The sequence below is a fragment of the Podarcis erhardii genome (genome assembly GCF_964252035.2).
Source record: "Podarcis erhardii genome assembly, chromosome: 17".
In the NCBI taxonomy this organism is placed as follows: domain Eukaryota; kingdom Metazoa; phylum Chordata; class Lepidosauria; order Squamata; family Lacertidae; genus Podarcis; species Podarcis erhardii.
Genome location: NC_138515.1, coordinates 27,878,891 through 27,891,800, shown reverse-complemented (window position 1 = coordinate 27,891,800; position 12,910 = coordinate 27,878,891). Strand labels below are relative to the sequence as shown.

The following is a 12,910-nucleotide window of genomic DNA, read 5'->3' as shown; positions in this document are numbered from 1 at the left end:
CGCGCTCGGGCCTCCCAAGCAGGCGTGAGGCGAAGGCGCATGCGCGCGTTGTTTAAACTGGTTTGGTTCAGAATCATAGAGTTGGCGGGTGTCCCGAGGGTCATCAGTCCAACCCCCTGCCCACTTATTCCCTACTCGTTTCCTGTCACCTAAATCTGGGAGCCTCTGGGCATAGGCAGAATTCCTTTACCTCAACCAGCCTTTCTCAACCTGTGGGTCCCCAGATGTTGTTGAACTACAACTCCCATCATCCCTAGCTAGCAAGGCCAAAGCTCAGGGATGATGGGAGTTGTAGTCCAACAACATCTGGGGATCCACAGTGTTGCTCAGACTTGGGTTTCCAGCAGTTGTTGAACTACAACCCTGACTACCAGTCCTGCTAGCTAGGGATGATGGGACTTCTTGTTTAACAACAGCTGGGAACCTAAGTTCATACCCTCCCAACATTTCTCAGATGAAAATAGGGACACCCTATTCCATTATCATTAATTTTATTATACCCTGCCCATCCGACTGGGATACCCCAGCCATTCTGGGCAGGTTCCAACATATATAAAAACATAATAAAACATTACTCTTTTATAAAAAACAACAACAACAAAAACCCCTTCCCTATACAGGGCTGCTTTCAGATGGCTCCGGGGTCAGACAACTCCATACCCTCTGATTAAAATAAGGATGTCCTAAGGAAATCAAATCAGAAACCGGGGTGGCCTTTGTAAATCCGGGACTGTCCCTGGAACATATGGAGGGTCTGTAAAGTTTGAAAAACACTGCGAAGGGTCAAGAAAACTCCAGCCTCATCCCCTTTTCCTCTCTCAAACTGAAACTTCAAAACTGGGCTAATCTTGGCCCTAAACTGCTGCATTTTTCCCTTGGTTCGTTGTTATATAGCAATAAGCAAGAAAGGCCAAGATCCTTTTGCCTGCGGCATTGCTGCCCTCCAATCTAGTTTTTCCTGTAATCCACAGCCTCCCAACAATGTGCAGGTAAGTAATACCGTCTTGTGAATTGGTGATGAAAAACACAGGAGGGGTCCTCAATGGCAGGCAACAAAGTCACAGGAACGAAAATAAAAGTGGCATTGATGTAAACCATTTTTACCCCTTTTCTATGAATGGAAAATCTTGTTCCTCTATTTTTGGTTTACATAGTGGCACTAGCTTGTATACATTCAGTGACCTTGGATTGTATTATTTTTAGCTTACTGTATTATGTGTAGTTCATTGGACTATTTTGTACACGTTTACATCAATATCACTTTTGCTTTTGCTAAACTGGGTTCCTGCAACTTGTGAATTTGTGGAGGAGACAGAATTTGGAGTGATTTTTTTATTTTTTAGATGGGGAGTACACACAGCTCTGTCTATATGCTCAGCTGATGGAACAAAACTTAAAGAGAGCCAAGCCATAGATCTATTTGTCTGAGCCAATTTAATCAGACCAACTAACATCTATATATCAGGACTAGATAATTGGCTTGCTGCTCTCCAAGCATGAAAAACTACTTCACACATTATTGTGAAGCTGGTTTTCTATCCTGTTATTAAGAGAAGATGCTCATTAAAAAGCCAAAACATTCTGATATTTAAATTTTTTATTGTTTTCTCATCAAAATTTCTCTTTGTAGAAGGATGGCAATGCTGCTCAGTGCATATTACATGAAGAAAGACATACCTCTCAAATGTCTAACCTGATAATAGGAGACAGCACTATGTCTAAAAATAAGCAAGATCACCATCACAATGCTGTCCACACAATTAATACACAGAAAATACACTACTATTAAATATAATAGAGTTGGCGCCCAACTGAAGAGTAGCCAGTAATTTCACAAAGAAAAGTAACAGTACAACAGGGGAGAAAAGAACTCATTTGCTATAATACATGATTGGAAGGATCACTAAATGAGTCATCTATTTGACAGCTACAACTGTTCCACTGTCAATGTAAAGAATTTCCAAAGGAATTTCAAGGATCTGAGAGCATAAATATCTGTGTCATGCAGAAGTCATGCTTCAACATCCTTGAAAGACCTGGGGAAATGTTCAGACATTTAAAACTTGGACCAGGATTCAAATAACTGGGCACAAGTACTTCACAATCACTTAGTACATGTCCCTCTTCTCCTCTTGAATCTCAGGACAAAAATGTTTTTTGAAGTTACAACAGGGATGTAACCGTCAAGATCACCCCTCAGACTTAGTTTTAAATTTTAAGTCGGTATCACATTATTTTTAAGAAACAGAACCCATTCATCGCCTATGCTTCTGTAGACTGATGCCCTGATAACTAGAATCTGTTCATCAACTCCTTTGTTTTATGATGCCAGCACATGAAGGAGGACATGATGCAGCTTCTCTACCATGGACAGAGTTCTCTCGGTAGAAGGATGCAGCAAAGAGCTTCCATTCAACTCTCTTACTTGCAATGGGAGACCAATACATACTCACTGCCTTTATCTCTATCCAGATGCCTCTCACCCTCCCAAGATGCTGGGGAGGTGAGCGATGCCTAGATGTGTACGCAGGGGTTCACTGTGGAGCATGCATATCTATGAACCAGTCAGGGAAGAAAGAAGAAAGCTCCATTGAGTATAATATAGCAGAAAGCTATATTAAGAGTGGAATGAATGTGTTCAGGTGACTATATCACTTGGCTAGACTTGGCTAGTTTGCATGACTGCACAGTGTGAGAGCACAGACAGAGACATCTGAGTATCTTACTAACGAGTCACCAGCAAAGCACCACTCCAAAAGAATTGGATCTACAAAATACGGTTATTTATGGTTAATGGAAAAGACAATTAAGAGGTATGCAACAAATATAAATATTGTATGGTACGTGTAATATACTCTAACAGAACTACAATTATGATTAACATTTATTAATGCATAAACCGGAACATTGACAGGACCACTATAAAACCTTCATAGTCAAAGATCTGCAAGGTAGCCAAGCTTTGACCGTATATCAATACAATAATTGATCTGTCAGGTAAGTTATTACCTACAGTGAAAAGTTTCAATCTACATTTGAAAAGCCTTTTTATACCATGTATAAAATAAATTAAAAAGGGAAGCAGAAATTCTCCTTTTATACTTTGCAAACATAGTGGGTGCAATCCACTGAGTAGTTCTCCTGCACATGTCACGGTGACAATAAAAGGGACCTGGACAAGAGCACTACCATTCATTTCTACGTGGCCTGTGCAGGAGATCTTCTGGCTGAGTTGTGCCCATAATCAGTAGTTACATGGGTGTTCCTTTTACCTCCCCTTTGGTAAAACATATAAAGAGTTGACTTCATAGATTTTCAAAGTGTATAATACATATAAACAGAAATATTTCAAAATGGGATTTTTTAAAAAGTGGATTTTAAATGTCAGACGTCTTCCACTTCCCATTGAGAAATTAGGTTTCCCCCTCCTCATTTGGAGTGTCAATAATAAAAACTTGCAAAATATTTGTACAATGAGCATAAACTTCCAAAATAATAAAAAAATCCCCTTATTAAAAGCTATCCCCATACTATTGGCATTATCACATTTTCAGCTGTCTATGGAAACAAGCAACCCATTAATCAGCTGCTAAGTGCTTCTCCCTTCAGCTCTTTACACTTCACTTCCAAAATCCCATAACCATGTTCACATTTGCTAATAAACAGCACATGCCAGCTATATCTAAGCACTTTCTATTTATTTCAAAAGGGGTTGAGTGTTGAGCACATGCTTCACTACTACTAAGTTCAATAGGATATGTGAACAATCCTATGCACACTTGCTCGGGAGTAAGCCCTATTGAACTCAGTGGGACTTACTTCAAAAAATACCTGTGCAGGATAGGGCTTCAAAAACACTTCCATATGACTGGACTGTGACCTCCGTTTGCTGCCAGTTTGGTTACACGATTGTACATTGTAGCTTAAAAATAATTCATGGTCAAAAGATCAATTTCATATTTAAACGCAGTTATGTTCTTCAAAAAAACAGAAAAAAGAAAAACACAGATTTAAACATCACATTTAAGCATTCTGATCCCCACATTAAAGTAAAGCATTAAACTAAAACAGCATCAACAATTAATAACATTTAAATCAAGCAAGACGTTAGAAGTTGAACGTGAAAGGAGAGGAAAAGTGACTACAGAGTATCCTACACCTAGAGTCCCTCTGTGGAAAGAGTACATTCGCTTTATTGCCCGTTCTTGCTGTTGGATGGATGGCCACTGAATGACACAAGATACCGATAGTTCTCTTTCCAACTCTTTTCACCACTGTTGCCAGCTGAAGTCGTCGTTGCTGCCAAATACCAAGAAAAACCCTAGGATGGTAGCAAAGATGACTGTGTTTCCTGTGAGGACAAGTGCACAGGCTCCCCAACGAATCTATGGTTGAGGGGGAAAGGAGAGTTACATGGCATATAGAAAGAAGCAAGCAAACACGTACACATTATGCTACCTATTGAGCTGCAACCAACGTAATTGCTCTGTGAATGGAAGAAGCTCCTTCCGTTCACAGAGTGATTACATTGGATGCAAGCCACTTCTTACATTTATAATATTTGCTTACATGTGGAACCCATTGTTCTTAAGAGCTCGGAGGGTTCTGAGGTGGCTTCCCAAATAGATCCTGTTTAGGGCCAAATCCTATTTGTTTCAACAGTTTTATGTGCCTGATACCATAATCTGGGCTCTATATCTGCCAGATGCTCTGACAAATAATCTAGAGTCCTGCCTACAAGCTTTATACCCAACATCATTTGACCTGTTCTATGCTTCTCACTTTTTAAACAAACAGAACACCACAGTGAAACACATGCTCAAAAGGAGGAATTACTAACCAGTAATGCTCTGGCAAACACAATTGGGAGCCCAAATGCTGAGACAACAATGCCCGTCGTAAGAAATATGGCAAGTTCCTTGCAGGCATTACTTGTAGCATCTGTGTCTTCGACGACTCTTCTTGCTATGCAGTATGGAATTGGAGAAAGGGTGTAGAAGAACAGGACAAAGAGAGGCCAATATTCGCTAGAAGAAAAGAAAGCAAATCACATTTGACAGGTATTCTTCCTCTTGTCCTCAGAGTATCGTTAGATAATAAAGTCTGCCTTTACAATACACAGCAAAACACAATAAAACAGCCACACCCATATATAAGCAATGTAATAATTCATGATAATGCAAATAAAAATCATGTGCAAAGACAGCTGGGGAAAATACAAGTCCAACAAAACATCTAACCCAAGGCTTGGTGCCCTTTGGAATAGGAGAGACCATTTTTTTAGGGCCAGATCAGATACATGGTAAGAAAGCTTAGGCACTACCGATTTACATCAGCCCAGGTGAGTTTGATGCTGAGACCTAATATGACAGTTTTTGAAATAATCTCTTAACAGTGGTATCTCCACCTTAAGGAGAACAAATTTATTAAGCATATAAGCAACTTTTCAACTAGAGTAACAAAATTGATGCATTGAAGAGAGTGGAATAGAAAGTCATATGATTTGTTTCAATTTATAGTTCAGGCTGTTAAAGGTAAAGGTAAAGGGACCCCTGACCATTAGGTCCAGTCGTGACCGACTCTGGGGTTGCGGCGCTCATCTCGCTTTGCTGGCCAAAGGAGCCGGCGTACAACTTCTGGGTCATGGCGAACCAGAGCAGGACACGGAAACACAGTGTACCTTCCCGCCGGAGCGATACCTATTTATTTACTTGCACTTTGATGTGCTTTCGAATTCCTAGATTGGCAGGAGCAGGGACCGAGCAACGGGAGCTCACCCCGTCACGGGGATTTGAACCGCCAACCTTCTGATCGGCAAGTCCTAGGCTCTGTGGTTTAACCCACAGCGCCACCCGCGTCCCTTCTTATATATATAAACCTTTATATATAAAATGGTAAAGGTAAAGGGACCCCTGAACATTAGGTCCAGTCGTGGCCGACTCTGGGGTTGCGGCGCTCATTTCGCTTTATTGGCCGAGGGAGCCGGTGTACAGCTTCCGGGTCATGTGTCCAGCATGACTAAGCCGCTTCTGGCAAACCAGAGCAGCACACGGAAACACAGTGTACCTTCCCGTCGGAGTGGTACCTATTTATCTACTTGCATTTTGACATGCTTTCGAACCCAAAGCTATATTGTAGGGCAGATTGAAGCTGTGAAGTCACTCTGTTTATTGCTTTAGGACTCTTCAGAAGAATAAACTTTTTGGATTACAACCTGAGAGGCTTTCTATCTCCAGGTCTATTCACGATTCCGAGATAAGTCAATGTGGTGCTCCTCAGATATTGTTGGACTCCAACTCCCATAAACTCCAGCCAGTACGGCAAAAAGGCAGAAATAATGGGATAGTCCAGCAGCGCCTGGAGGTCAAATTGGCTAACCCTGAACTATCCAATATGGATTATAATGAACAGAGCACCTTTGTAGCTGCAAATTACAACTAGAATTTCATCATATAGCTAGAGTCTATGCTCAGTTGGCAGATGTTGGGAAGTGCTATGGCAGAAGACCCTGGTTTCAATCTCTGACATTGACAGACAGGTCTGGAAAACAGTCTGAAACGCTAAAGAGTCTGCAGTTAATGCTGATGTTACTGACTTTGCAGACTAATTGTCTGATTTGACATAAGACCACTCAAAAGTATCAGCAAAGGGGTGCTAGTGATTTGCCAGAATTGGTGTTGGTTTTGTTTGCTTATTTAAACCCAATAGCTACGAAGTAAGAAAAGAGAGTTAGAAATTAAAAAGGAAACTAAGACAACAGCAAACAAGAATATGCTTTTGAAAATGCATTACTTGTACTGCGGAAGGGCACAACCAAGCATCAGGAACATTAGTCCAACAGCTCCCCCAAAGGACAGGCTAATCAAAGCTGTAAAGACAGACATAAAACTGTATCAGTCCTCCAAAATATTTGATCAGTTTTCCCCCTCTACTAACAAGAACTGCGGGCAGAAGGGAGACCAAAGTACTGCTTCTATTCCTCTCATCAATAGCCTTCTCATTCAGTCACTTTGAATACACCCTACAATAGCAAAGATGCAACTCTAGCTTGGAAAAAAATAAGAGGGGGCAAAACAAAATAGTGTAAATGGCCCCCTTTCCCAAAATTACATCTATATAAGCTGTGAACTGCTTTGACAGCTCCTGGTAGAATGTTCTTTATGAAAATAATATAAGTAATGCATTATGTGAGATGAAAAACAGTTATATTTACACTTTATAAATTTGATGCTGATAATTGGGGATCTCATGACTGTTCTGTTGTATTTAAGAACTGCTGGTGAGAACCCAATTTTATGCTGGGTTGCTGCTGATTTCATGGAAAGGAAGGACATCAGTAAATAAATTACTAAATGATATTGACTTAACTGTCAAGACTGCAAAAGTGTTAGCATTTATATAGCCTTTTCCGGCTGTTCATAGTACTATGCAAAAATTACATCCGCCATTCCTACAACATCTCTGTAAGGTAGATGAATATTATTTTCTCCATATTTCAGAATGGGACTGACGTGGAGACAAAGTAGCTTACCTAAGTATACCCAGCAAGTTCATGACAAAAGCAAAATCCTATGTACTTATATAAGATGAAGTCTCATTTTTGAACTAAAAAAGGCTTACTTTTGTGTTAATTTATATAAGTTTGTGTATTAAGGTATCAGCACTTCCCTGTTGTCTGCCCCAGTAAAGGTAAAGGGACCCCTGACCATTAGGTCCAGTCATGACCGACTCTGGGGTTGCGGCGCTCATCTCGCTCTATAGGCCGAGGGAGCCGGCGTACAACTTCCGGGTCATGTGGCCAGCATGACTAAGCTGCTTCTGGCAAACCAGAGCAGCGCATGGAAACGCCGTTTACCTTCCCGCCGGAGCGGTACCTATTTATCTACTTGCACTTTGATGTGCTTTCAAACTGCTAGGTTGGCAGGAGCAGGGACCGAGCAACGGGAGCTCAGCTCGTTGCAGGATTCGAACCGCCGACCTTCTGATTGGCAAGTCCTAGGCTCTGTGATTTAACCCACAGCGCCACCCGCGTCCCTTCTGCCCCAGTATCACTGACCAAATCAGTGACATTTCTCATAAAGCCACTCCACTTTCTTTTATTCTTGTTTGCAATGTACCAAATCTCCTTCCTATTTACGAAACTTAGCCCAGCCTCCCTCCAAGTATGTATGTATACTGCTATTTAAAGGTGTAAGATTAACATTGTGAACCACTTCAAGATGAGAGACAAATAAGAAATGTGTCAAATAAACAGTTATTTAAATGCACAGGAGCCTCATCTTCCTCCTTTGCATCTGGTAACTTTTACTGTAGACTCAAAAGGTTGCAAGATCAAGTTTACTGGAATTGATTCAGTGCTTCTCAAACCAGCTCTTGTTGTATACAACTCCTATCATCCCTAGCTATCACCTCTAGCTAGCAGGTCCGGGATGATGGGAGCTGTAGCCCAACCACAGCTAGGGGTCCAAGTCTGAGAAACACTGGCAAACCTATGTGTGTTTCTTAATCAGCAAATTCTTCCAAGCTAAATGGTGCTGAATTCCAGAAGAAGCTGCATAGTCTAATGCAACAAAACCATCAAAAAGTCCTTTCCCAGCTCAGACTAACCAATTCATTGTGACAGGATCTTTTGTGGAATAGATCAGGTTCATCGTTTATCCCGCAATATATGTGTAGCTGCAATGTTACACACACTTATTCGGCAGCCGCACTGCATTCAGCGGGGTGTTGTGTCTGCCTGGAAAGGCACAGGATCACAATGTTTATTGCATTTTAAGGTATTGCAAAGCTTGGCTGACAGAGTTTAGCCATGCCCATTCCCACGAGTGTGCATTGGGTTGCAGCCCAAAGGTTTGCAGAGCCCAAGATTTCATTTTGCATGACAATTGGGATACCTTCAGAGAGCTGACAAGAAAGGCAATACAGTGGTACCTCGGGTTAAGTACTTAATTCGTTCTGGAGATCCATTCTTAACCTGAAACTGTTATTAACCTGAAGCACGACTTTAGCTAATGGGGCCTCCTGCTGTGACCGTGTGCCGCTGGAGCATGATTTCTGTTCTTATCCTGAAGCAAAGTACTTAACCTGAGGTACTATTTCTGGGTTAGCGGAGTCTGTAACCTGAAGTGTATGTAACCCGAGGTACCACTGTAATAATAATAATAATAATTTTGTGGTTTTTTAATATTGCATTTTTATGTTGTGAACCGTACTGAGATCTACGCATGAGAAGGGCAGTATACAAATAATTAACAATAACATTAAGATGTCATCCCTCCCCTGTTCTTCCCCAGTACCTGGCTCTGGGGGAAGGGGGGGGGAATACTATCTCTGCACATGCTCTGGAGCTGCATCGCTTACACCCGCTAACTAGGAAAGTTAAAACTCCTATGAGACGGGCCTTGCTTCCGGCAACAACACTGGGCTCGCCTTGCGACCCGGCCCCATGCCTAGGGATGTCGGAAACGGACGTGAGGGGTGGGGAGCGTCAACGCCACGCAGGCCTCGAAATGTGGGTCCAGGTATTGGGGGCAGCAGAGAAAGAGACCGACGAGACACTCTCTCCGTTTGCGCGCTTTTCTAGCCAAGCGGCGCATCCTCACAGGCGGGGAAGGCGCACGTTGCCATGGAAACAACGCGGTCCCTCTTCTCCCCCCCCCTCGCCAGAAGACGTCACCGCCAGGGCTGAGGGGCGACGTCCTTTCCCGGACCTGGCACGGAAGACGCCCCCCCCCCCGCCCTTGCTCCCGGGCCCTTTCCATGCCACCCCTCGGAACCGCCACAGCGGCGCTACCTTTGATGCCGGCCATGATGCTGCTGTTATTGTCGCGCACAGGCCGCTCCCAGCCAACCACAGAGCAGGAGGAAGAAGGCCAGACGGAACCCGGAAGTGAGCGCTCTTTCAGAACAGAGGAGGACTTCGGGCGGGCAGAAGTCGGATGGCACCGTAGACTTAAAAATGTGTAGATGGACACGCAGGACGCAACTTGCAGGTTCTGTAGGGCGTTTCGCCTGCTCCTTCCTCCAGGGCGAAAATAAGACACGTCTATAGGAACAGGGTCCGTATAGTTAAAGCTATGGATTTCCCAGTAGTGATGTATGGAAGTGAGAGCTGGACCATCAAGAAGGCTGATCGCCGAAGAATTGATGCTTTTGAAATATGGTGCTGGAGGAGACTCTTGAGAGTCCCATGGACTGCAAGAAGATCCAACCTCTCCATTCTGAAGGAAATCAGCCCTGAGTGCTCACTGGAAGGACAGATGCTGAAGCTTGGACTCCAATACTTTGGCCACCTCATGAGAAGAGAAGATTCCCTGGAAAAGACCCTGATGTTGGAGGGCACAAGGAGAAGGGGACGGCAGAGGACGAGATGGCTGGACAGTGTTCTCGGAGCTACCAGCATGAGTTTGACCAAACTGTGGGAGGCAGTGGAAGACAGGAGTGCTCTGGTCCGTGGGGTCACGAAGAGGTGGACACGACTAAATGACGAAACAACAACAACAACAACATGGGAACAGGGAAGGGACGCTGGTGGCGCTGTGGGTTAAACCACTGAGCCTAGGACTTGCCCATCAGAAGGTCGGCGGTTCGAATCCCCCAGCTCCTGTCAACCTAGCAGTTCGAAAGCATGTCAAAGTGCAAGTAGATAAATAGGTACCGCTCTGGCGGGAAGGTAAACGGCGTTTCCGTGCGCTGCTCTGATTTGCCAGAAGCGGCTTAGTCCTGCTGGCCACATGACCCGGAAGCTTTACGCTGGCTCCCTCAGCCAATAAAGTGAGATGAGCGCCACAACCCCAGTGTCGGTCACGACTGGACCTAATGGTCAGGGGTCCCTTTACCTTTATGGGAACAGGGATTTTTAGTGCAAGATGGGATTGGACGGCACCTTGGCTCATCCAACGAAAACCAGAATGAAAGAGAGAAGGGGAAGGGACTTTTGATTGCAAATCTAAACCAGCTTCAGCTCTGTCTCCTTCTTAAAATATTAACGGAGGACAGTCACTATCTCCCAACTGCGGCCCCATCCATCTTGTAATATAGAGATAAGAGAATTGAAGTAGCGTTAATTTTCACGTAAAATAAGAACTGAGCTGGAAACAGTGAACTCCTGTCTTTGCAGCTGCCTTTTGTTGGTGGTGGTGTTTGGCGGGGAGGAGCTTTGTGCCTAATAATACCTACTACGCTTTAATATTCTAGATTTGTCTATTGCTTAAGCAGCTTTCACTTCTTTCCTGGGGTAATGTTTTTAAAAATGGCTTCGACCATGAACCTGGAAGTCCCGTCCCCACCACTGATAATGAAATATGTTATTCACCTGCTTATATTCCAATCCTATGCACAGGCCTCCTTTTTATACCTTTTCCCTCCAACCTCATTACTTCCCTTCATCACCATTCAACATGCTCATAGGCTGGTTCTTCTTACTAATTTGATAGTTTAAGCAGGTTTCTGAGAGACCAAGTTAAAACTGTTTGTATAACACTTAACTTTGCAATTTCATAGTTGCGTGTGCAACAAGATGCAAATGATAAAATCATTTAAATTGTACCAGTGTCTGAGCTTATTTTTGGAAACCGCACCATGATTCAAGGTAAATGATCAATCCACCAAGTCCAGAAGGCATACAGAGATTCCCTGGCCTAGGACATTCAGAACAGCTCTCAACAAATCTATGTGTATAATGTGGTGTTTTTTTAAAAGGTGGCATTGTGTATGCTCTATAAAGCAATTGGAAGGCACGTTGTAAATCTGCACAGATTAATTAATACAATTGAATGTGTGTGGGAGTGGGGAATAAAAGGTCAAATATCCATAGCACTGGAAAAATCATTTTATTGCAATTACTTAATATAAAGGAGCCAACACCTTTTACTATAATGTCAAGTAAATGTTGAATGGAGAGGGTGGTGCTGTGCCCTAAACCACTGAACCTTTTGGACTTGCTGATCAGCGGTTCAAATCTGCATGATGGGGTGACGGTCCCAGCTCCTGCCAACCTAGCAGTTCGAAAGCACACCAGTGCAAGTAGATAAATAGGTACCGCTGTGGCAGGAAGGTAAACGGCGTTTCCATGCGCTCTGGTTTCCGTCACAGTGTCGCATTGCGCCAGAAGCAGTTTAGTCATGCTGGCCACATGACCCGGATAGCTGTATGTGTTGAAACGTTGGCCTGAAGTGAGATGAGTGCCACACCCCATAGTCACCTTTGACTGGACTTAACCATCCAGGGTCCTTTACCTTTTACTATAATGTCACTACCCACAGATCAAGCTGCTGCTAAAAGGCCAGGTTCTTTTTAAAAAACCTCCACTGTTCACAACCTTAACTGAATCATACAGTGCATTGCACAGCTGAGTAATAGATTGCATCATATATGTCTGTTTTGCTTCCTTCATGGATTTGTGCAAGTATACCCCTGCCTACAACATCTCAAGCCACAGTGTGCTGAATGTGTGTAAGGTGCCACAAGACTCCAGCTTGCTTGCCACCAAACAACCACAATAATAATCCATTATTACTGGGGAACTTTTCCCGTGTCCAGACCCGTGTTCCTCAAGCTTGGGTCGCCAGCTGTCGATGGACTACAACGCCCATCACCCGTGACGATTGGTCTTGCTAGAAAGGGATCATGGGAATTGTAGTCCAACAAAGAGTTGGGGACCCTGTAAGCGGCCTTTGTTTATTGACACTGACTCACCGGAAGAGACGATACACTCTAATGTACACCCTGCACAAGCCCATTGGTTCCCGGCTGCTGCTTGCTTTGCCCCGCCTCCCAAGGCCAGCAGAGCCAGTGAGAGGAGAGGAGCTTCTCCAGCCAACGAATAGCATTGCCGGGCGACGGGCGGAATGGCCAATCATCCCATAGCCTTGTCGGACGTCCCTCCAGTGGCGAAAGGCGGGCGACAAAA

General features: G+C 43.7%; 1 protein-coding gene and 1 long non-coding RNA gene across 2 annotated transcripts; both read right to left on the bottom strand.

Moving 5' to 3' along the window:
• Window positions 1-1,579: 1,579 nt before the first annotated feature.
• Window positions 1,580-9,943, bottom strand: LEPROTL1 (leptin receptor overlapping transcript like 1). The gene is made up of 4 exons (XM_081845713.1): window positions 9,794-9,943; window positions 6,793-6,868; window positions 4,841-5,027; window positions 1,580-4,385 (listed from the first exon to the last, which is right to left on the bottom strand). The coding sequence occupies exons 1-4, from the start codon at window positions 9,807-9,809 to the stop codon at window positions 4,269-4,271; spliced, it is 396 nt and encodes a 131-aa protein (XP_081701839.1). The 5' UTR covers window positions 9,810-9,943; the 3' UTR covers window positions 1,580-4,268.
• A 1,873-nt stretch (window positions 9,944-11,816) lies between these two features.
• On the bottom strand, window positions 11,817-12,796 carry LOC309332642. Its single transcript, XR_014152276.1, has 2 exons — window positions 12,693-12,796; window positions 11,817-12,146 (listed from the first exon to the last, which is right to left on the bottom strand). It is a non-coding gene; the product is annotated as an uncharacterized lncRNA (long non-coding RNA).
• Window positions 12,797-12,910: the final 114 nt, after the last annotated feature.